Raw genomic sequence first — 26,896 nt, 5'->3', positions numbered from 1 at the left:
TGATTCCCGGGCGCGGCCACCGCTGCTGCTCACTGCTCTCTCACCTCCCAGGAGGTGAACAAGGGGATGGGTCAAATGCAGAGGACACATTTCACCACACCTAGTGTGTGTGTGACAAGCATTGCTACTTTAACTTAGTTTTTTTATTTTTTAAATTGTCTGCAACAAAAAACAACAAATGTATCGCCCAGGCCCGGAGGAGGCTTTTAAAAATGAGTCTTCAGGGTTTTGAAAAATGTATTTCAGTATTTTTTGACTGACAGTGACAGCTAATCTAATCTAATAACGAAAACACGATGCACGGAAGCAACATGCCGCCTCTTATGCAAGTAAGCGGCAGATAAGAGTAATCTTTGTCGGACATTCCCGCACGGACATAAAAAAACCCGTCATCTGTCACACTTTCACGTGCATAAAGCGCACGCCGCCGCCATGGGTGCGTGTGTGTGCGTCCTCTTACGTGGTAAAGACTTTAAGTTTGGACTCGATGCTGCGGTGTCTCATACACATCCTGGTTAGCGCCGAGCCAATCTCCTTGGTAGCGCCTGCAAAACAAAACATCGCCATCAGAAGCTGGAAGTCGGCTGACAAAACCAGTTTAGGATTTAAAAATGCTTTTAATCATACTTGATTTGATTGGTGGAGTGATGGTACCGCTAGTTGCGCTTGTACATTCATGACATGACCGCTTCCTGTGCAAGCTCATGCCTCCATATCTATCTTAAAGTACCACAGTGGAAAAACTGAAGCTATTATCGTATATATCTGATGTATGGCACCAAAAGACTTACAAAGCTCGCGAATAAATAGATATGATCAAAACCGTTTCAATATCACAGAGATTCACGAGCCATTTTGAGAGATAATGAGGAAGCCAGTCACGTGATCCGTGACGTAGAGGAGGAACCACAGATCCCTTCCCCATCAACAACTATGCCAATCAAGCAGACTTTGTGAGAGCCAACAACGATTACTTTGGGAAAAACTATGATCCAAAACCTTATATTTTTGAGCCCGAACACAAAGAGGATGAATAATAAGTTGATGGATGTAGCTTTAGATTTTTTAGATTAGATTTAGATTTATTCATTTTCACTGCCGTACATTAGAACAATAGACATTACACATCACGAAACAAAAATAACAAAAAGACATCATACATGACCAACACACATTTACAGGCTTGTCAGACAGGTCGGCCGGGCCTGCTGTTAAGGGCGGCTATAGCTGCAGGGATAAGGCTTTTCCTGAGGCGGGCCCTTCGGAATTTGATGGTTCTGTACCTGCGCCCTGATGGTAGTGGGATGATGTATTGGTATAGTGCAGGGGTCACCAACGCGGTGCCCGCGGGCACCAGGTAGCCCGTAAGGACCAGATGAGTAGCCCGCTGGCCTGTTCTAAAAATAGCTCAAATAGCAGCACTTACCAGTGAGCTGCCTCTATTTTTTAAATTGTATTTATTTACTAACAAGCTGGTCTCGCTTTGCCCGACATTTTTAATTCTAAGAGAGACAAAACTCAAATAGAATTTGAAAATCCAAGAAAATATTTTAAAGACTTGGTCTTCACTTGTTTAAATTCATTAATTGTTTTACTTTGCTTCTTATAACTTTCAGAAAGACAATTTTAGAGAAAAAATACAACCTTAAAAATGATTTTAGGATTTTTAAACACATATACCTTCTTACCTTTTAAATTCCTTCCTCTTCTTTCCTGACAATTTAAATCAATGTTCAAGTATTTTATTTTATTTTTATTGTAAAGAATAATAAATACATTTTCATTTAATTCTTCATTTTAGCTTCTGTTTTTTCGACGAAGAATATTTGTGAAATATTTCTTCAAACTTATTATGATTAAAATTCAAAAAAATGATCCTGTCAAATCTAGAAAATCTGTAGAATCAAATTTAAATCTTATTTCAAAGTCTTTTGAATTCCTTTTAAAATTTTTGTTCTGGAAATTCTAGAAGAAATATTGATTTGTCTTTGTTAGAAATATAGCTTGGTCCAATTTGTTATATATTCTAACAAAGTGTAGATTGGATTTCAACCTATTTAAAACATGTCATCAAAATTCTAAAATTAATCTTAATCAGGAAAAATGACTAATGATGTTCCATAAATTATTTTTTGAAGTTTTTCTCTTCTTTTTTTCGGTTGAATTTTGAATTTTAAAGAGTCGAAATGGAAGATAAACTATGTTTCAAAATTTAATTGTCATTTTTTTCGTGTTTTCTCCTCTTTTAAACCATTCAATTAAGTGTAAATATCATTAATCATTAATAATAACATAGAGTTAAAGGTAAATTGAGCAAATTGGCTATTTCTGGCAATTTATTTAAGTGTGTATCAAACTGGTAGCCCTTCGCATTAATCAGTACCCAAGAAGTAGCTCTTGGTTTCAAAAAGGTTGGTGACCCCTGGTATAGTGGGTGAGTGATATCCTGGACTATCGTGTTTGCCAGTTGAATGATGGCATTTATTGAAACACCATAGCATCAGCAGCTTTGCTAGGTGCTAAACATACAAACTAACCATAACATTTTTTTAAAAAAACACACACTGACTAATATTTCCACTCTCGCTGGGATGTCGACCGATGGGACGCTCACATAATCCCGTTTAGATGAAGAATCAATCACAATCTTCAAGAAGGGATAAAAAAAGTTGCCACAGCTAGCGTCTTTCGCCATCTCGGGGGATGTGAAAGTGGACCAGCCTGTCGGTCCATGGCCACATTTGTCTACGAGCAGGGGAGAGATGCATGAATTGTAATCTAGAATTCACTTTTAGCAAGTTTGAGACGAATCAGAAGCAGCCACTGGCTCAGTGTGTCAACAATAGCCGCTCTGCTATCAATGCGCCGCTAAAATAGTCCATCTGCGTTAGCGCTTATAATAACAATATCACTCATATTTGGTTAAATTTCAGGTCTGGATGATTTTTAGAGGGTTTTAATGGCGCAATTAAGGAACCTCGATCTGTTGACTCAATTGTTAGCTATTTATTTACAATTTCGAATGCATTAAAAAGCCAAGCATTTGTGTTCTTGTCTTACATAAGGATTGTGAATGATAAACAGCACATATCTTTCCAATTTTTGCGTATTTCCAGTATGACTGATCTGATAATATGGTCAGAGTGCAGAAGTGTTACTACTGTGACGTAGAATCTACGGAAATGGCCAAAGATATACGAAGTGGAATATTCAAAATGGCTGACTGAGTTTGTTGCATTTTGTGATGTTTAGACAGTATCTTCACTTACTTCTGCGGATTGTAAATATAATTGGATATGGTTTAATGCAGTGTTTTTCAACCACTGTACCGCGGCACACTAGTGTGCCGTGAGATACAGTCTGGTGTGCCGTGGGAGATTATCTAATTTCACCTATTTGGGTTAAAAATATTTTTTCCCAACCAGTAATTATAGTCTGCAAATGATGTGTTGTTGTTGAGTGTCGGTGCTGTCTAGAGCTCGGCAGAGTAACCGTGTAATACTCTTCCATATCAGTAGGTGGCTAATTGCTTTGTAGATGTGGGAAACAGCGGGAGGCAGTGTGCAGGTAAAAAGGTGTCTAATGCTTAAACCAAAAATAAACAAAAGGTGAGTGCCCCTAAGAAAAGGCATTGAAGCTTAGGGAAGGCTATGCAGAACCAAACTAAAACTGAACTGGCTACAAAGTAAACAAAAACAGAATGCTGGACGACAGCAAAGACTTACTGTGGAGCAAAGACGGCGTCCACAAAGTACATCCGAACATGACATGACAATCAACAATGTCCACACAAAGAAGGATAAAAACAACGGAAATATTCTTAATTGCTAAAACAAAGTAGATGTGGGAAATATCGCTCAAAGGAAGACATGAAACTGCTACAGGAAAATACCAAAAAAAGAGGAAAAGCCACCAAAATAACAGCGCAAGACAAGAAGTAAAACACTACACAGGAAAACAGCAAAAAACTCCAAATAAGTCAGGGCGTGATGTGACAGGTGGTGACAGTACACCTACTTTGAGACAAGAGCTATAGTGATGCATGCTTGGTTATGCTTTAAAGTCATATCCAACAATTGCGATGACTTTTTTACTGTCAACTGAGTTTCGTTATTTATGATTTCTGTTGGTGGTGTGCCTCCGCATTTTTTCAACGCAAAAAAATGTGCCTTGGCTCAAAAAAGGTTGAAAAACACTGGTTTAATGGATACAATGAAAAACAAATAAGCATATGAGGTCAACTTGTTTTTTTCCACACTACTGCTACTTTAATTGGCTCTTCATTCCCGCTCCCGTCCTTCCTCTCTCCTGTGTCCTTTTGTGCCTCCTCGGCGGGTCAATGCCCAGCCATTAAGGTATGACACATTCCCACTGATGTGAGACAAAAGCACAAACCCTGGGTATAATGAGGTGTGGCAAGGTGCGCTGGCTTTATTGACTTTCCCCTCCCTGTTGCACTGACGGCCCTCAGTTCTTGCAAGAGTGAACCGCAGACGTCTGTAACGCGACATTCTGCGAGCGTGTTCAAATCCTGTCTGGTACACAGAACATGTTTGGCACTTGCGGCAGTTTAAACAGTGTTTGTTCACTTTCTGCTCGCAAAGGATCTCGTGTTGCCGCTGGTAAATAAGTAGGCTAGACACACAGCTAGAGACTTACATACTTAGACTGGTACAGTACATGCATATTTGAGTCTAATTACAAACCCCGTTTCCATATGAGTTGGGAAATTGTGTTAGATGTAAATATAAAAAGAATACAATGATTTGCAAATCCTTTTCAAGCCATATTCAGTTGAATGCACTACAAAGACAAACTTTTTTTTTTTTTTTTGCAAATAATTAACTTAGAATTTCATGGCTGCAACACGTGCCAAAGTAGTTGGAAAAGGGCATGTTCACCACTGTGTTACATGGCCTTTCCTTTTAACAACACTCAGTAAAGGTTTGGGAACTGAGGAGACACATTTTTTAAGCTTCTCAGGTGGAATTCTTTCCCATTCTTGCTTGATGTACAGCTTAAGTTGTTCAACAGTCCGGGGGTCTCCCCTGTGCTATTTTAGGCTTCACACATTTTCAATGGGAGACAGGTCTGGACTACGGGCAGGCCAGTCTAGTACCCGCACTCTTTTACTATGAAGCCACGTTGATGTAACACGTGGCTTGGCATTGTCTTGTTGAAATAAGCAGGGGTCCATGGTAACGTTGCTTGGATGGCAACATATGTTGCTCCAAAAGCTGTATGTACCTTTCAGCATTAATGGTGCCTTCACAGATGTGTAAGTTACCCATGCTTTGGGCACTAACACACCCCCATACCATCACACATGCTGGCTTTTCAACTTAGCCATATTTGACCAAAAATACAAAAAAAAAATCTCTGTCTGGAGCCGCAAAAAATTAAAACCTTATATAAGTGTTATAATAAAGGCAACACATGATGTAAGTGTCTATATCAGGGGTCACCAACGCGGTGCCCGCGGGCACCAGGTAGCCCGTAAAATAGCTCAAATAGCAGCACTTACCAGTGAGCTGCCTCTATTTTTTAAATTTTATTTATTTACTAGCAAGCTGGTCTCGCTTTGCCCGACATTTTTAATTCTAAGAGAGACAAAACTCAAATAGAATTTGAAAATCCAAGAAAATATTTTAAAGACTTGGTCTTCACTTGTTTAAATAAATTCATTAATTTTTTTACTTTGCTTCTTATAACTTTCAGAAAGACAATTTTAGAGAAAAAATACAACCTTAAAAATTATTTTAGGATTTTTAAACACATATACCTTTTTACCTTTTAAATTCCTTCCTCTTCTTTCCTGACAATTTAAATCAATGTTCAAGTAAATTTTTTTTTTTTATTGTAAAGAATAATAAATACATTTTAATTTAATTCTTCATTTTAGCTTCTGTTTTTTCGACGAAGAATATTTGTGAAATATTTCTTCTAATTTATTATGATTAAAATTCAAAAAAATTATTCTGGCAAATCTAGAAAATCTGTAGTATCAAATTTAAATCTTATTTCAAAGTCTTTTGAATTTCTTTTAAAATTTTTGTTCTGGAAAATCTAGAAGAAATAATGATTTGTCTTTGTTAGAAATATAGCTTGGTCCAATTTGTTATATATTCTAACAAAGTGCAGATTGGATTTTAACCTATTTAAAACATGTCATCAAAATTCTAAAATTAATCTTAATCAGGAAATATTACTAATGATGTTCCATAAATTATTTTTTTATTTTTTCAAAAAGATTCGAATTAGCTAGTTTTTCTCTTTTTTTTTCGGTTGAATTTTAAAGAGTCGAAATTGAAGATAAACTATGTTTCAAAATGTAAATTTCATTTTTTTCGTGTTTTCTCCTCTTTTAAACCGTTGAATTAAGTGTAAACATCATTAATTATTAATAATAATATAGAGTTAAAGGTAAATTGAGCAAATTGGCTATTTCTGGCAATTTATTTAAGTGTGTATCAAACTGGTAGCCCTTCGCATTAATCAGTACCCAAGAAGTAGCTCTTGCTTTCAAAAAGGTTGGTGACCCCTGCTCTATATTAGCCTACTATCAAAATGACTATGTGTCGCAGGCTGACGCAAATCTCCAGCAAATCAATAAAATCAACAAAGTTCACCTTTGTGCATTCACGCACAGCATAAAACCTTTGGTGGACAAAATGAGACGAAGAAGGAGTACATGTAAACAAACTACGATGAGTACAAGGATCGCTGAAATTAGTAGGACAAAACAGTGCTTGCCAAATACGCTCATCAGTGAAGCATGTATAACATAAACAGTGGGATTTCTAACAATTAGGAAGGTTTGTGTCATGTTTGTTCTCCTACAGAAAATATATCAAAACAAAAAATTTGTTTTTTTCTTCATCTTTTTCTATTTTCACACATCTCTGAAAGAGGTCCAGGGAGCCATTAGGGCGGCGCTAAAGAGCCGCGGGTTGCTGACCCCCGGTGTAGTATGTTCACTATTTCATTTAAGGACTAAATTACAATAACAGTGTTTCCCACACATTCATTTATTTGTGGCGGCCCGCCACGAAAGAATTACGTCCGCCACAAATAAAAAAATTAAAATAAAATAAAATAAATATAAATATATATATATTTTTTTTTTTGTCCTTTCCAGCTTCTCAGGCAAATCATATAGTTGATGTAGATGCCCATATAGGCTGTTCAGATTTACTTTACAAAAGAGAAGTGTAGGATACTTCTCTTGTTGCCTTATTTATATTTGACCACTACTGTTTTCTGTTTATTTGTTACTGACTGTGGCAGGACACCTCTGCCTCTGTTTCACTTTATGTTGCTGGTAAATAATATGGTTGTAGTAGTAGGCTAAAGTTAAATTATTTAGTATGCACTAATTAAAGGGGCAGAGCTTTAAGAGACATTTTAGCTAGGGATGTCCGATAATGGCTTTTTGCCGATATCCGATATTGTCCAACTCTTTAATTACCGATACCGATATCAACCGATACCGATATATACAGTCGTGGAATTAACACATTATTATGCCTAATTTGGACAACCAGGTATGGTGAAGATAGGGTCCTTTTAAAAAAAATAATAATAAGATAAATAAATTAAAAACATTTTCTTGAATACAAAAGAAAGTAAAACAATATAAAAACAGTTACATAGAAACTAGTAATTAATGAAAATGAGTAAAATTAACTGTTAAAGGTTAGTACTATTAGTGGACCAGCAGCACGCACAATCATGTGTGCTTACGGACTGTATCCCTTGCAGACTGTATTGATATATAATGTAGGAAGCAGAATATTAATAACAGAAAGAAACAACCCTTTTGTGTGAATGAGTGTAAATGGGGGAGGGAGTTTTTTTGGGTTGGTGCACTAATTGTAAGTGTATCTTGTGTTTTTTATGTTGATTTAATTAAAAAAAAACAAAAAAAAACGATACCGATACCGATAATAAAAAAAACGATACCGATAATTTCCGATACTACATTTTAAAGCATTTATCAGCCGATAATATCGGCAGGCCGATATTATCGGACATCTGTAATTTTAGCTTTTATATTTTATAAGATATATTTTTTGTAAGAACCACAATTAATAAATATATTTCAGTGAATAACTTATTGTTCAAATCTGTATATAAATATGTACATAAAGTGTTGTAATTATATTGTAAAATGGATGGATGGATGGACGTTTAAAACAAAACTGTTATTATTAATTAGTAAGTATACATTTTTTGAGCCTTTTTGGAGAAAATCATATCATTGAAGTAAATTATGCAAATTACTCGATGATGTCATGGTGACCACGCCCATAGCCACGCCCCCACCGCCACAGGTATCTTGGCAGTTTATGGGAAACACTGAATAATAAACATGTTTCATGTACCCTAAGATTTTTGGTTCAAATAAAGCCAATAATGACATTGTTGTGGTCCCCTTTAATTAGAAAAGTATCGAAAAGTATTGACATACATTTTGGTACCAGTACCAAAATATTGGTATGGAGACAGCACTAGTAGTGACACTACAGGACTTTTCCCCACTTTGCTGAAGAGGTTTGAGATGTACTAAGTGGGATTGTAGATGATCTAGTCATTATAGTGCGGATAAAACAAAGATAACAGTGGACTTTAGTGCAGTAAGTAAGTACACACACACAGTTCAAGTGAAGAAACAGTGGCGATAAAGGAAAAGGCAAGAGTGGACTATTTGTTTTGACACAGGACTCTTTTTCTATGGAAAGGTTAAAGGAAAATAAGCTGTGCTAGTCATTTATAATTTCCCTCCTACTTCCAAAGTCGGGCCTCCCTGAGAGACAGTGAACAAACTGTTCAGTTTGTCGGCTGAAGCCAGACTTTCCAGCATCGCTCTCCTGTTGCTAATAATGTGGCTCATTCAAGGACAGTGTGTGTGTGTGTGTGTGTGTGTGTTCTTGTATTTCTGCCCTTTTTGAGACATCAACAAGGAAAAGTACCTCCCATATGAGGAGGTGTGAACAAGTGATGACATAAATCATGGTCCCAATAACATTGCATCTAATAGACAATGTCTCATTTGGTGACATCTATCTAAATGAGGGTGGTCACAAAAAGGAGGGATTTTTTTCAAATTGACCGTGTGTCGGTTTTAAAAGTGCTCCCCCTCTGGTCAACATATGAAATAACAAGTGTGTGTAAGAAATTGAAATGTGCCCCCTTTGGCCAAAATTAATATAAAAAAATAAAATAAATATGTATGTAGAGACATACTGTGATAACTTGAAGTAAATAATGAAGATTAAAAAACAATTACAAACAATAAATAAAACATTTTAAAATGAACTAAAAGCAGTCTCTCACAATGTGTCGACTTTTTTCTTATAAAGTTGGGAACAATTTCTCATATTCTTTCTGTTTCTGTAATATTGCAATATTTTCTCATGAAATTATGCCTTTTTTATTTGTAAAATTATGACTTTTTAATGCAAAATAGTGACAATTGTCATATAAATTTCTGACTTATCGCAATATTGCCAATTTTTTTTGTTTTTCTTGTAAAATAGTGACATTTTTTTGAGTAAAATTATGACTTTTGTCATCATTTTGCCAAGTAAAATTACGGTTATCATTACAATATTGCCAACATGTTTAAGTTTTCTTATAAAATTGTCACTTTTGTCGAGTGAAATGACGACTCCTTTCATAAAACTGCCAACATTTAAGGTTTTCTTGTAAAATTGCGACTGTTATTGAGTAAAATTTCAACTTTTATCATAATATTGCACAAATGTTCAGTTTTTCTTCCACAATTTTGACTTGAGTTGAGTAAAATGACGACTTTTATTATAATACTGCCAAAATTCAAAGTTTTACTTGTGAAATTGTGACATTTTTCTTGTGAAATTCCAACTCATTTTTCACAACAAGCTTTTTTATATTTGCATAGTATGTATATATTATTAATGTTGTAAATACACTTCTTTATATATGTAGAAAGGCTGGTCCTAAAGAGGTAGGCATTATTCAGCGGTCTCAATAAGGTCACAAATACAAAAACGTGTGTGTGTGTGTGTGTGTGTGTGTGTGTGTGTGTGTGTGTGTGTGTGTGTGTTCTTGTATTTCTGCCCTTTTTGAGACATCAACAAGGAAAAGTACCTCCCATATGAGGAGGTGTGAACAAGTCAGGACCAAAACCATGGTCCTAATACGGAAAGGGATTTTCCAAATTGACTGTGTCGGTTTTAAAAGTGCTCCCCCTCCGGTCAACATATGAAATAACAAGTGTGTGTAAGAAATTTAAATGCGCCCCCTTTGGCCAAAATGAATACAAAAAATAAAATAAATTGGTATATGGAGACATACTGTAATAACTTGAAGTAAATAATGAAGGTTAAAAACCAATTACAAACAATAAATAACATTTTTAAATGAACTAAAAGCAATCTTTTTCTCACAATGTGTCGACTTTTTTCTTATAAAGTTGGGAACAATTTCTCATATTCTTTCTGTTTCTGTAATATTGCAATATTTTCTCGTGAAATTATGACTTTTTATGTAAAATTTAATTAATGCAATTTGTCATATAAAATTCTGACTTATTTTTTTTGTTTTTCTTGTAAAATAGTGACATTTTTTTGAGTAAAATTATGACTTTTGTCATCATTTTGCCAAGTAAAATTACGATCATTATTACAATATTGCCAACATGTTTAAGTTTTCTTATAAAATTGTCACTTTTGTGGAGTAAAATGACGACTCCTTTCATAAAATTGCCAACATTTTAAGGTTTTCTTGTAAAATTGCGACTGTTATTGAGTAAAATTCCAACTTTTATCATAATATTGCACAAATGTTCAGTTTTTCTTGTACAATTTTGACTTGCGTGGAGCAAAACGACAACTTATTATAAAAATGACAAAATTCTAAGATTTACTTGTGAAAATGTGACCTTTTTCTTGTGAAATTCCAACTCATTTTTCACAACAAGCTTTTTTATATTTGCATAGTATGTATATATTATTAATGTTGTAAATACACTTCTTTATATATCTAGAAAGGCTGGTCCTAAAGAGGTAGGCATTATTCAGCGGTCTCAATAAGGTCACAAATATAAAAATGTGTGTGTGTGTGTGTGTGTGTGTGTGTGTGTGTGTGTGTGTGTGTGTGTGTGTGTGTGTGTGTGTGTGTGTGTGTGTGTGTGTGTGTGTTCTTGTATTTCTGCCCTTTTTGAGACATCAACAAGGAAAAGTACCTCCCATATGAGGAGGTGTGAACAAGTCAGGACCGAAATCATGGTCCTAATACGGAAAGGGATTTTCCAAATTGACTGTGTGTCGGTTTTAAAAGTGCTCCTCCTCTGGTCAACATATGAAATAACAAGTGTGTGTAAGAAATTGAAATGTGCCCCCTTTGGCCAAAATGAATACAAAAAAATAAAACAAATGTGTATATGGAGACATACTGTAATAACTTGAAGTAAATAATGAAGGTTAAAAACCAATTACAAACAATAAATAAAATTTTTAAATTAACTAAAAGCAATCTTTTTCTCACAATGTGTCGACTTTTTTCTTATAAAGTTGGGAACAATTTCTCATATTCTTTCTGTTTCTGTAATATCGCAATTTGTCATATAAAATTCTGACTTGTTTTTTTGTTTTTCTTGTAAAATAGTGACATTTTTTGAGTAAAATTATGACTTTTGTCATCATTTTGCCAACTAAAATGACGATTATTATTACAATATTGCCAACATGTTTAAGTTTTCTTATAAAATTGTCACTTTTGTCGAGTAAAATGACGACTCCTTTCATAAAACTGCCAACATTTTAAGGTTTTCTTGTGAAATTGCGACTGTTATTGAGTAAAATTCCAACTTTTATCATAATATTGCACAAATGTTCAGTTTTTCTTGTACAATTCTGACTTGCGTGGAGCAAAATTACGACTTACTATAAAAATGCCAAAATTCTAAGTTTTACTTGTGAAAATGTGACCTTTTTCTTGTGAAATTCCAACTCATTTTTCACAACAAGCTTTTTTATATTTGCATAGTATGTATATATTATTAATGTTGTAAATACACATCTTTTTATATGTAGGAAGGCTGGTCCTAAAGAGGTAGGCATTTTTCGGCGGTCTCAATAAGGTCACAAATACGAAAATAAGTGTGTGTAGAGCTCCGAGGTTGTTCCACACAAATCTGTCTGTCTGTTTGGACAACATTTCCACAGTGACAACATGAACATCAGTGGTCCTCATCAGTCTCCTTCTATTGCTACACTTATTGAGGGTTCCATCACACGTGCAACCATCCTTTAGCAAATACAAGTGACCTTAGGAAACTTCCATTACGGCGAGTCAGCACCTCAGCAGGTCCTCTTGTGATGTGTCTAAGCTTTGAAGGCCCCATGATGCCAAAGACGTCAACTGTTCCCTCGGTTGCCGGGGCGACAAAGTCATGTGTGAGCGCCACAGAGGGGAAGAAGCGGAACTGGTTATTAAAAATCAGCTGATTATGGCAACATGTTGAAACTCCGTTACTGGATTTTTTTGTTTTGTTTCTTGTCTGTAAGTAAGTAAGTAAATCCATTTTATTTACTGAGCACTTTTGACAGATACAATCACAAAGCGCTGTACAAAACATAGGTGAAGTAAAACAACAAATCAATTAAAACAACTTCACAAACATGAGACAAACATGCTAACTTCACAACAATTCAACTAAAACAACAGGGACAACATCATTAAAAGGGTACAAAGTGGATTAAAAATGATCGTTAAAAGGTGCATTAACTAAAAGCTTTACTACAAAGAGACGTTTTCAAATGTTTCTTAAAAGTGTCAACAGAGTCAAGATTAGGGATGATGTTTGATAAGAAATTATCGAGTTCGAGCCTATTATCGAATCCTCTTATCGAACCGATTCCTTATCGATTCTCTTATCGAGTCCAGATAGGTTGTTGTATATGGAAAAAAAAACACACAATATTTGGTTTAACACAAGCTCACTTTTATTATATAAGAAAACAATTTAATCTAATAAATAAATATTGACTGTTACCCCCCCCTTAAAAAATAAAATAAAATAAATAAATATTGACTGTTGCTACCCAAAGTATATTAAGTGGGATTTTTCAGAAAAACAAATATATACAGTAACACAAAAACAACCTGTCTCTGTGATCACTATAGGTGTATAAATAATAATATAGTGTTAAATAAAATCAGTCCCTTGGGCACAAAACTGAAAATAATACAGCTCTCCAAAAAGTGCACTTCTGCTGCTATTGGAACATAACTGTTTGTTATGATGCTTTGACATTTTTGCACTTCATTTCTTTATTGAAAGACAATTCTATGAAGAGAAAAGTTGTTTGCAAATGTGGTTACAATGCTAAAAAAAGAAATACACTTTGAGTTAACATTATTTCTTTATAGGGGGAAAGGTGTTATGAGCTAGGGAATATAACAACTACACTACCCAGCATGCAACGGGAGTGACGAGCATGCACGGTAGCCCCGAAAAGTGTTGTTGCTCGTCACCCGGCAGCTAAGAATGAGGTTATGTTATGAGCACGCTGTGAAAGTAAACGTCAAGAAATCAGCCAACACGCCTCGTCTGCATTATTTATAATTAGACAGACAACACATATACAGTGTGATTTTGTTTACAAGGAAAGAAAAACAAAAGTTAAAAAAGGGAGATGTGTTGTATATATATGTATGTGCTGCGGTTGTTTTAAGAACGTTGCGACAGCTGCCGTAAAGGAGGTGCGTTGCTAGCCTGGTTGCTATGTTTCCGGTTGGTCGTAAAAGTGTTCGTCATGTTTTTGTACCCTGCTCAAATCTCTCAGTAAAGTTATTCATTGGATTATACCTTTTGTTTTGAACTTTATTACACCTTGGAGGTCCATTGTTTTTCCTGCTTTCGCTATCTGCGCCTAATGACTGAGCTACGTGACGTCATTTTTTGTGATGTCACACGGAGCATTTCTGGTCGAGACGGGATTCGTTCCGAGGGATTCGAATAAAGAACCAACTCTTTTCCTTTACTATAGTGGTCTCGAAAACGGGTACCGGTTCTCGAAAAGGGATTCGAGTCCGAGGACTCGGTTCTTTTCTTATCAAACAACCGGGAAAACCGGTTTCGAGTATCATCCCTAGTCAAGATCAGGGAGGGACTGGTGCAAGTTGTTCCAGAGTCTGGGAGCTGTAGCCAGGTCTCCACGGCTTTTAAAATGAGTTTTGGGGATCTTTAGAAGACCCTGGCCTGAAGACCTAGAGGCTGTGCCATGAAGAGTAGGGGCATAGCAAGTCAGTGATGTACTGAGGGGCCCCAACATGCAACGCATGGGAAGTCAGGACTAAAATCTTAAACTAATTGCGGAAGTTGATGGAAGCCAATGAAGACTGGGGGTGATAGGTTCTGGTCTAAAGTCTGAAGTCTCTTTGGCGTTGACTTGTTGACAAGAGTGAAGAGAGAATTGCAATAGTCACAAGTGTCTGTTCTCTGGGGCTGTCCTGGGATTTTAATGTGTTTCATAAGCAATGATGGAAAGTGAAGTAATCAAACATAAGCCTGATCATTACCATTTGCCTCTTTGGCTCATCACATTTAGAGCTTAGCATCGGCACACGGATGGGGTGAGTTTTAACGGTCATTTGGCTCTTTTGATACCGTTAATGCTCGCAAAGAGCAAACCATCCTACCAGGGGGATTACAACACGGGCGTTACCGCGGCAACCACACACTGAACCCACACAGAGACCCACCTGACCTGTTCCAAGTCTCAAATACACACATATATTCTCCCCTGCGGGTGTTCTGAAGTGAAGAAAGGAACACAGCCATTATTTGCTCAGCGTGCGGACAAGACGTGTGTGCGTGTGCGTGTGCGTGTGCGTGTGTGTGTGTGTGTGTGTGTGTGTGTGTGTGTGTGTGTGTGTGTGTGTGTGTGTGTGTGTGTGTGTGTGTGTGTGTGTGAAAATGTGCATGGCAGCAGACGATCGACCACTTTTAAGGCAAGTTTACTAGAAAGCACACACAAGTTCTAATGAATAAAATCCACCCTAATTGGTAGCAACTTAACAATTCATGACTTCCTTTTTCTTCAGTGGCGCCAGAGGCACAAACAGAGAATGTTTCTTTCTTGGGCTCCAAAATATCCAAGGAAAAACTCCGTTAATGCTTGCGGAAAAAGTGTTGACCTGGCTAAAATCAGCTGTTGTCTTATTTGGCTCAAGTGTATTGAACTAAGTCACACAGAGCAGCTGACAAGTTAAAGTAGCGTATGAGAGAATGGAGGAGGCGTGGGCAGCTGTCTAAACACACACACACACACACACACGCACACACACACGCACACACACACACACACACACACACACACACACACATTTGTAATTGTTACCTTCTTGAGACCTCTGAATAATGCCTACCTCTTTAGGACCAGCCTTTCTAGATATATAAAGATGTGTATTTACAACATTAATAATATATACATACTACGCAAATATAAAAAAGCTTGTTGTGAAAAATGAGTTGGAATTTCACAAGAAAAATGTCACAATTTCACAAGAAAAGCTTAGAATTTTAGCAGTGTTATAATAAAATTTGTCGTTTTACTCAACGCAAGACAAAATGTTACAAGAAAAACTGAACATTTGTGCGATATTATGATAAAAGTTGGAATTTTACTCAATAACAGTCGCAATTTTAAAAGCAATTTGGAAATTTTATAAAAAAGTCATAATTTTACTCGACAAAAGTCAGTTTTATAAGAAAACTGTAAAATGTTGGCAATATTATAATAATAATTGGAATTTCACTTGGCAAAATTATGACAGTCATCATTTCACTCAAACAATTTCACTATTTTACAAGAACAAACAAATTTGAAATATTGTGATAAGTCAGAATTGTATTTGACAAATGTCACAATTTTTGCAATTAAAAAGTGATAATTTCACATAAAAAAGTAATAATTTTACAAGAAAATATTGCAATATTACAGAAACAGAAAGAATATGAGAAAATGTTCCCAATTTTATAAGAAAGAAGTCGACACATGGTGAGAAAAAGAGTACTTTTAGTTTATTTATTTTTGAATTTTCTGTTTGTTTATTTACTTCAAGTTATTACAGTATGTCTATACATATATTTTTTTTTTAATTAAATTTTGGCCGATATGCGCTAGTCCGCACACACACACACACACACACACACACACACACACACACACACACACACACGTATTTGTTACCTTCTACTCAAAAAAAAGATGCCTCTTTGGGACCACCCTTTCTAGATATATAAAGAAGTGTATTTACAACATTAATAATATATACATACTATGCTAATATAAAAAAGCTTGTTGTGAAAAATGAGTTGGAATTTCACAAGAAAAAGGTCACAATTTCACAAGTAAAACAGCAGTATTATAATAAAAGTCGTCATTTTACTCAACACAAGTCAAAATGTTACAAGAAAAACGGAACATTTGTGCAATATTATGATAAAAGTTGGAATTTTACTCAATAACAGTCGCAATTTTACAAGAAAACCTTAAACTATTGGCAATTTTATGAAAAGAGTCATTTTACTCGACAAAAGTCACAATTTTATAAGAAAACTTAAAAATGTTGGCAATATTATAATAATTATCGTAATTTCACTTGGCAAAATTATGACAGTCATCATTTTACTCAAAAAATGTCACTATTTTACAAGAACAAAAAAAATGGAAATATTGTGATAAGTCAGAATTTTATGTGACAAATGTCACCATTTTGCAATTAAAAAGTAATCATTTTACATGAAAAAGTCATCATTTTACAAGAAAATATTGCAATATTACAGAAACAGAAAGAATATGAGAAAATGTCCCCAATTTTATAAGAAAGAAGTCGACACATTGTGAGAAAAAGACTGCTTTTAGTTATTTAAAAAAAATGTAATCTTCAGTTTCTTATTTACTGCAAGTTATTACAGTATGTCTCTATATACATAATTTTTTTTAAAATTAATTTTGGCCAAAGGGGGCACATTTCAATTCCTTACACACACACACACACACACACACACACACACACACACACACACACACACACACACACACACACACACACACACACACACACACACACACACACACACACACACACACACACACACACACACACACACACTCCACCAACTCCACACACTTGTATTTGTTACCTTCTACTCAAAAAAAAGATGCCTCTTTAAGACCAGCCTTTCTAGATATATAAAGAAGTGTATTTACAACATTAATAATATATACATACTATGCAAATATAAAAAAGCTTGTTGTGAAAAATGAGTTGGAATTTCACAAGAAAAAGGTCACAATTTCACAAGTAAAATGGTAAATGGTAAATGGGTTGTACTTGTATAGCGCTTTTCTACCTTTTTTTAAACAGCAGTATTATAATAAAAGTCATCATTTTACTCAACGCAAGTCAAAATGTTACAAGAAAAACTGAACATTTGTGCAATATTATGATAAAAGTTGGAATTTTACTCAATAACAGTCGCAAAAACCTTAAACTATTGGCAATTTTATGAAAAGAGTTGTCATTTTACTCGACAAGTCACAATTTTATAAGAAAACTTAAAAATGTTGGCAATATTATAATAATTATCGGAATTTTACACAAAAAAGTTCACTATTTTACAAGAACAAAAAAATTTGAAATATTGTGATAAGTCAGAATTTTATGTGACAAATGTCACCATTTTGCAATTAAAAAGTAATAATTTTACATAAAAAAGTAATGATTTTACAAGAAAATATTGCAATATTACAGAAACAGAAAGAATATGAGAAAATGTCCCCAATATTAGAAGAAAGAAGTCGACACATTGTGAGAAAAAGACTGCTTTTAGTTAATTTTTTTGAATTTAATCTTCAGTTTTTATTTACTTCAAGTTATTACAGTATGTCTCTATATACTTTTTTTTTTTTTAATTAATTTTGGCCAAAGGGGGCACATTCCAATTTCTTACACACACTTGTTATTACATATGTTGGCCAGAGGGGGAGCACTTACCACCCTCATTTAGATAGATGTCACCACAAATGAGACATTGTCTATTAGATGCAATGTTATTGGGACCATGATTTATGTCATCACTTGTTCACACCTCCTCATATGGAAGATACTTTTCCTTCTTCATGTCTCAGGAAGGGTAGAAATACAAGAACACACACACACAGGTGGGGGAATGTGCTTGGTCAACATATATACATGTGTAAAGGCCCCATTATGTCAACTAACACTTAATAACTGTCAACAGATGGCGATGGTTCTATTTCCGAGCGGCGCTAAACCAGCTCAGTATTAGCACACAACGTCCATGGCGGTGGACTGAACTGTGCGGACCACTTTTGAGGGCGATGACCTTCATGTCAACGGGCTGATTTTGTTTAAAGAGCACTGAACTTCATTGTGCCAATGTTGTTTATTGGACCCTACAGCCATGTTTACTTGCCTTGACTGTATAATCAATCCAAATCCATCTGACAGAGGCAGCTAGAGAAACTCTGTACCCCCATGTTGCTACACAATGTCTTACCAGACATGTTGGGAGGGGGGCAGAAAGACAGCGGTTAGCCACCTACATCAGGGGTGCCCATTACGTCCATCGCGAGCTACCGGTCGATGGCGGAGGGTGTGTCAGTCCATCGCCAGCCAGGGGGTAAAAAAATAGACCTAACCCAGACGTCACTTTGGTCACTTGATTGACATTCACGGCACCCGAGGGTCTTGTGATATAACGCTGGCTGCTGCCAGATCATTATTAAGAAAAAATGACCGACAGGAAGGCGAGAAACACTTTTTATTTTAACAGACTCCCGCGCCGTACCTGCCGTCAAAACTCTAAATACCGACTGCACAGTTCCTGTCTTCACAATAAAAGCGCTGCTTCATCCTGTCTGCCAACAAAACTACATTTCTAAACTTTCCAGTATTTTATTGAAAAAAAACAGCATACTGGCAACATACTTATTTAGATTATTGTTTCTCAGCTGTTTGTAAATGTTGCAGTTTATAAATAAAGGTTAGTAAAAAAAAAAATAATAAAAGTAGCCTCTGCGCATGCGCATAGCATAGATCCAACGAACCGATGACTAAATTAATCGCCAACTATTTTTATAATCGATATTAATCGATTAGTTGTTGCAGCCCTAATATATATATATATATATATATATATACACATATATATATATATATACATATATATACACATATATATATATATATATATACATATATATACACATATATATATATATATACATATATATACATACATATATATACATACATACATATACCGGTACATACATATATATACATACATACATATACATATATATATATACATACATATACATATATATATATATATATATATATATATATATATATATATATATATATATATATATATACATATACATACATACATATATATACATATACATACATACACATACATACATATATATATACATATACATACATATATATATACATACATACATACATACATACATACATACATACATACATACATACATACATACATACATACATACATACATACATACATACATACATACATGCATATATATATGCATATATATATACATATACATATACATATACATACATACATACATACATACATACATACATACATACATACATACATACATACATACATACATACATACATACATACATACATACATACATATATATATATATATATATATATATATATACATATATATATATATATATATATATATATATATATATATATATATATATATATATATATATATATATATTGACCCACATCGGCGGCACAAACATGCCGTGACCGCCCTTGACTTTTTACTTGTTAATGGACGAGGGATGTAACAATAAACGGTACAATGATAATTTGTGATAAAATTCCCGACGGTTAGTAATACCGTCTAATTTTTTCATTACCAAAAAAACATAATTTATTAATGCATTTTAGACAACACGAAGTAAGGCGCATGCGCACTAGCGTCGTTTGGCTTGATAATCATGGCGGACTAACTACACAGACTTTGCTCGGGAGATTTCCCCTCGGATTAAACGGAGCCAAGCGCTTGGTTTAACGTCATTTTCCCTCGCTTCCCGCCGTGACAATGTAAATAGTCATGAAAATAAAGAAAACCCCGTCTTTGCACTTCTGCAGTATCGAGTCAGGCATTTTATTGTTTAATTTGCACTTTCAGTATCTTGGTTACTTTCATATTTTCCTTGGGTTGGCTGAATTCGTCTTGTGATGTGAAACTTAGTGGTGACCACATCTCTTCAGAAAGTGCTCCAGTGTTGTGCAAACTGCAATGTGACCTGAAAGTGCCTGAAGTCAATGTGTTCGTGTGAACATTCGCAATTAAAAAAAGCCTCCACTGTTCAGTGTTCAAGATATTTATGACCCCTATAAATATCCTATGTTATTTATTAGGGATGTTGGGGTATTAAATCTTAAGATACGATATCACGGTATTAAGGCCACGGTGCGATATTATTGCGGTAGGTCCAAAACAAAAAAGCTTGGTAAGAATGCCAGTGTGTAAAATGGCAGGAATATTTAGGATAAAAACACAAGTGAACACAAACATAATGCTAAAATGTTCTAATCATGTTTTTTTTTTACTGCTAACAAGTATTTCTAAGTGCAAAAATGGTGCAGGAACATCTGTTTCAGGCAAATATGTAAAATTGATGTCTTTAAAGTGACAATGTAAACAACAATAATGTTCACTTTAGTGCCTTTCAACTTTTACGTTATGGGATGCAATGTCCTCTACAGCGGCCATTTTTTATATCAGTCTGCAAAATGTTGTTCCTCAAAAAGTAAACTTAATAATTAGAGATGTCCGATAATATCGGTCTGCCGATATTATCGGCCGATAAATGCGTTAAAATGTAATATCGGAAATTATCGGTATCGTTTTTTTTATTATCAGTATCGTTTTTGTTTTTTTTCCTTTTTTTTGTTTTTTATTAAATCCACATAAAAAACACAAGATACACTTACAATTAGTGCACCAACCCAAAAAAAACCTCCCTCCCCCATTTACACTCATTCACACAAAAGGGTTGTTTCTTTCTGTTATTAATATTCTGCTTCCTACATTATATATCAATATATATCAATACAGTCTGCAAGGGATACAGTCCGTAAGCACACATGATTGTGCGTGCTGCTGCTCCACTAATAATACTAACCTTTAACAGTTAATTTTACAAATTTTCATTAATTACTAGTTTCTATGTAACCGTTTTTATATTGTTTTACTTTCTTTTTTATTCAAGAAAATGTTTTTAATTTATTTATCTTATTTTATTTGATTAATTTTTTTAAAAAGTACCTTATCTTCACCATACCTGGTTGTCCAAATTAGGCATAATAATGTGTTAATTCCACGACTGTATATATCGGTTGATATCGGTATCGGTTGATATCGGTAATTAAAGAGTTGGACAATATCGGCATATCGGATATCGGCAAAAATCCATTATCGGACATCCCTATTAATAATATAACTTTTGATAATGTAAACTCATTGAGACTGCATTAAGTAGCTTTTTAGCTTACTCGTATTTCTCGCGCTGAACGTTGTTTTGGGGATAATTTTCCACCGTGGCTCTGTGTCGCCTTGGAAACGCTCGAAACAAAAGTGGTGCGCGTCGCTTGGCAGATCACAGACTTTCTTACCTCCGCCAAAGAGGTTATGTTTTGGCCTGGGCTTGTTTATTAGCAGCATAACTCAAACAGTTATGGACAGATTTAATGTCCAAAAAAACAAATAATTTTATCCATGACAAGTACGAACAAACTTCACTTCCTATACGGCGTTCCACGCGCCCACCTTGCCATTCCCACGCTGTGCAGAGGATTCTGGGAGATTTAGTTTATTTACAGACAGTGCTAAAACGGCAGAAAAAGTGACACTCACTAATTTTTCTTTTGATACCGTCACACTTCACGATATTATTCAGAAGACTCTGAAATACCTTTCTAATAGCGCTGTGGAATATGGCTGAAAACTGTATCATGATTAGGGCTGCAAAACTAATCGATTAAATTCGATTATAAAAATAGTTGGCGATTAATTTAGTCATCGATTCATTGGATCTATACTATGCGCATGCGCAGAGAATACTTAATTTTATTTTTATTTATTTTATTTTTTTATAAACCTTTATTTATAAACTGCAACATTTACAAACAGCTGAGAAACAATAATCAAAATAAGTATGGTGCCAGTATGCTGGGTTTTTCCCCCCAATAAAATACTGGAAAGGATAGAAATGTAGTTTGTCTCTTTTATCTGATTATTAATCGATTAATCGAAGTAATAATCGACAATTTAATCGATTATCAAATTAGTTATTAGTTGCAGCCCTAATCACGATGTAAGTTTTTTATAATGGTCGGTATCGATAATTGATATTTTCTATGACCTATGAAAATATGGACCAGGAGAAAAATATGATTAACATTTTTACTTCAAATGTAACCTTCCTCTGAATATAAACCCCTCAGCTATCAAGGCAGAAAGTAAATTAAATATCAATACAAGCATGGAAAACAGTCGGTCAATGTAAACAAAATTCTAAAATTAACACTCAACAATAACCTCTTTAAGGTAAAAAAAAATGAAAAAATATGTAAGAAATGCCTAATAAAGTGTAACAAAATGGACGTGTGTTGATAAAAAAGAGATGAGCGTGGAGAAGGACGATGGTCCCTTTTAAAAACATCCAAAAAACTGCCACACTGTGGAGGTGACTTCCTGTTTTATTCACTATTTCTTCGCTCTCTGCAGCATTCATTTTTAATTAATTCCGCTCTGTACAGAAAATCACCAGCGAGATGGTGCAACCAAAAGTGATGGTTGATACTGTTACGCGATTGGCTGTTTAGTGTGTCCCTCCCATTTCACGACCACTTCCTGTTTGGCCCGCTTACCAGACCGTCCTTTTGTTCATGCAACCAACCATGCTTTATCGTCTACGTTTTTTCAGACCAAAAAAGACATTTATCGAACATTTTATATTGATATGACATTTACTCTCTGTAAAGCACCACTTCCATTGGCAGCACTTTCCTCCAGAAGGTCTTATCTTTGTCCATGTGATGTCAGATGAAACAAAAATGGAGCTGTTTGGCCACAATACCCAGCAGTATGTTTGGAAGAGAAAAGGTGAGGCCTTTAATCCCAGGAACACCACCCCTACCGTCAAGCATGGTGGTGGTAGTATTATGCTCTGGGCCTGTTTTGCTGCCAATGGAACTGCTGCTTTAAATGAGACAATGAAAAAGGAGGATTACCTCCAAATTCTTCAGGACAAGCTAAAATCACCAGCCTGGAGGTTGGGTCTTGGGCGCAGTTGGGTGTTCCAACAGGACAATGACCCCAAACACACGTCAAAAGTGGTAAAGGAATGGCTAAATCAGGCTAGATTGAAGGTTTTAGAATGGCCTTCCCAAAGTCCTGACTTAAACGTGTGGACAATGCTGAAGAAACAAGTCCATGTCAGAAAACCAACAAATTTAGCTGAACTGCACCAATTTTGTCAAGAGGAGTGGTCAAAAATGCCAGCAGAAGCTTGTGGATGGCTACCAAAAGCGCCTTATTGCAGGTAAACTTGCCAAGGGACATGTAAGCAAATATTAACATTGCAAAGAAGCAAACTTCATGAATGTTTTTTGTGACCAACAAGTACCGTATTTTTCAGAGTATAAGTCACTCCAGAGTATAAGTCGCACCGGCCGAAAATGCATAATAAAGAAGGAAAAAAAACATATAAGTCGAACTGCAGTATAAGTCGCATTTTTGGGGGAAATGTATTTGATAAAAGCCAACACCAAGAATAGACATTTGAAAGGCAATTTAAAATGTCTAAAGAATAGTGAACAACAGGCTGAATAAGTGTACGTTATATGAGGCATAAATAACCAACTGAGAAGGTGCCTGGTATGTTAACGTAACATATTATGGTAAGAGTCATTCAAATAACTAACATATAGAACATGCTATACGTTTACCAAACAATCTGTCACTCCTAATCGCTAAATCCCATGAAATCTTATACGTCTAGTCTCTTACGTGAATGACATCAATAATATTATTTGATATTCTACGGCAGGGGTCACCAACGCGGTGCCCGCGGGCACCAGGTAGCCCGTAAGGACCAGATGAGTAGCCCGCCGGCCTGTTCTAAAAATAGCTCAAATAGCAGCACTTACCAGTGAGCTGCCTCTATTTTTTAAATTTTATTCATTTACTAGCAAGCTGGTCTCGCTTTGCCTAACATTTTTAATTCTAAGAGAGACAAAACTCAAATACAATTTGAAAATCCAAGAAAATATTTTAAAGACTTGGTCTTCACTTGTTTAAATAAATTCATTAATTTTTTTACTTTGCTTCTTATAACTTTCAGAAAGACAATTTTAGGGAAAAAATACCTTAAAAATGATTTTAGGATTTTTAAACACATATACCTTTTTACCTTTTAAATTCCTTCCTCTTCTTTCCTGACAATTTAAATCAATGTTCAAGTAATTTTTTTTTTATTGTAAAGAATAATACATACATTTTAATTTAATTCTTCATTTTAGCTTCTGTTTTTTCGACGAGGAATATTTGTGAAATATTTCTTCAAACTTATTATGATTAAAATTCAAAAAAATTATTCTGGCAAATCTAGAAAATCTGTAGAATCAAATTTAAATCTTATTTCAAAGTCTTTTGAATTTATTTTAAAATGTTTGTTCTGGAAAATCTAGAAGAAATAATGATTTGTCTTTGTTAGAAATATAGTTTGGTCCAATTTGTTATATATTCTAACAAAGTGTAGATTGGATTTTAACCTATTTAAAACATGTCATCAAAATTCTAAAATTAATCTTAATCAGGAAAAATTACTAATGATGTTCCATAAATTCTTTTTTTAAGTTTTTCTCTTCTTTTTTTCGGTTGAATTTTGAATTTTAAAGAGTCGAAATTGAAGATAAACTATGTTTCAAAATTTAATTGTAATTTTTTTTGTGTTTTCTCCTCTTTTAAACCGTTCAATTAAGTGTAAATATCATTAATTATTAATAATAACATAGAGTTAAAGGTAAATTGAGCAAATTGGCTATTTCTGGCAATTTATTTAAGTGTGTATCAAACTGGTAGCCCTTCGCATTAATCAGTACCCAAGAAGTAGCTCTTGGTTTCAAAAAGGTTGGTGACCCCTGTTCCACGGTAATGTGTTAATCATTTCACACATAAGTCGCTCCTGAGTATAAGTCGCACCCCCGGCCAAACTATGAAAAAAACTGTGACTTATAGTCCGAAAAATACGGTATGTGCTCCAATCACTCTATCACAAAAAAATAAGAGTTGTAGAAATGATTGGAAACTCAAGACAGCCATGACATTATGTTCTTTACAAGTGTATGTACACTTTTGACCACCACTGTATTTATCAAACATTTCATATTGATATGATTACATGTCTATTGCGATATATATTGATATGGATTTATCTGCCCAGCCCTACATTATAATCCCTATTATCTATCCCTCACAGCTAGAAGATCGGACTTTCTTGGCAGAATTACGACAAATAAGATCGAGCCCAAGGACAACTCGTCACATTTCGCGGGGAGAGATCATTTCCTGTCTGTCAATCAACTGCTTCTTCCCCTATGACAAGCGTGAACATTCAGGCATGATAGAGCACGTCTGCTGCTACCAAGAAAAGGAGCGGCCATGATTCCCTGCCCTGTCATACACTAGTCACCAGCAGCTCTTACATAATCATAGCAACAGTCTTACATTCCCAGAGAGACTGCAGCTCTGAGCGCCATGTGCTGCTGTACATTGATACGCACGGGTAAATGATAAGAGCTTTTCTGCAGGGCTTCTTCATCCAGAAATCTGGGGCGAACTGGATCTCAGATGCCCTCACAAAGGGTCAACACAGAAAAGAACACCACCGAGGAGGCCAAACGTATGTTGCAACTATTGAAGCTGACAGTAAGGACGTGGTGTTGGCATGAAACAATCACACACGTGCAGAGAGGTGCGGTTGTCTTTACCTCTGGCTCCCATCGCCATGTCGGCCACCTTCTGAAAGGCATCCAGGAAGGCTCCTGTCACCAGGATTGTCGTCCTGAACCAAAGACAGAAAAAACACATGTTAAAATCACAAATTTTAATTCTCAGAAACTTTGGTCTGAGTTGTAAAAGATGATTTGTCGTATTTTAGGTAACGAGCTGTATCACAAATTAGGGCTTCTACACATTGAGTCTATTAGAGTGCTAAAACGGCCAATAGTTAATCAATAGTCAATATTCCAGTGTGCGGCTTTTTAAACATCACTAAATGCTTCTTTCCTTTTGAGGAAATTAGATTTTGTGTTTTGTTGTTTGTTTTTATTGCTGCTATTTCAACCTTTTTTTTTTATACTTAAAGGCCTACTGAAAGCCACTACTAGCGACCACGCAGTCTGATAGTTTATATATCAATGATGAAATCTTAACATTGCAACACATGCCAATACGGCCGGGTTAACTTATAAAGTGACATTTTAAATTTCCCGCGAAACTTCCGGTTGAAAACGTCTATGTATGATGACGTATGCGCGTGACGTCGATGGTTGAAACGGAAGTATTCGGACACCATTGAATCCAATACAAAAAGCTCGGTTTTCATCGCAAAATTCCACAGTATTCTGGACATCTGTGTTGGTGAATCTTTTGCAATTTGTTTAATGAACAATGAAGACTGCAAAGAAGAAAGCTGTAGGTGGGATCGGTGTGTTAGCGGCGGACTACAG

General features: G+C 35.2%; 1 protein-coding gene across 1 annotated transcript in view; it reads right to left on the bottom strand.

Annotated features, from left to right (window-relative positions):
• Positions 1-26,896, bottom strand: part of LOC133643336 (protein MTSS 1-like) — a 117,480-nt gene that overhangs the window by 43,972 nt on the left and 46,612 nt on the right. The window contains exons 3-4 of the mRNA XM_062037823.1: positions 26,156-26,229; positions 461-545 (exon numbers count right to left, since the gene is read on the bottom strand). Coding sequence (XP_061893807.1) covers positions 461-545; positions 26,156-26,229 — 159 coding nt within the window. The remainder of the gene's footprint in view (positions 1-460; positions 546-26,155; positions 26,230-26,896) is intronic.

The sequence above is a fragment of the Entelurus aequoreus genome, linkage group LG26 (assembly GCF_033978785.1).
Source record: "Entelurus aequoreus isolate RoL-2023_Sb linkage group LG26, RoL_Eaeq_v1.1, whole genome shotgun sequence".
NCBI lineage: Eukaryota > Metazoa > Chordata > Actinopteri > Syngnathiformes > Syngnathidae > Entelurus > Entelurus aequoreus.
This window is presented reverse-complemented; position numbering and strand designations above follow the sequence as displayed.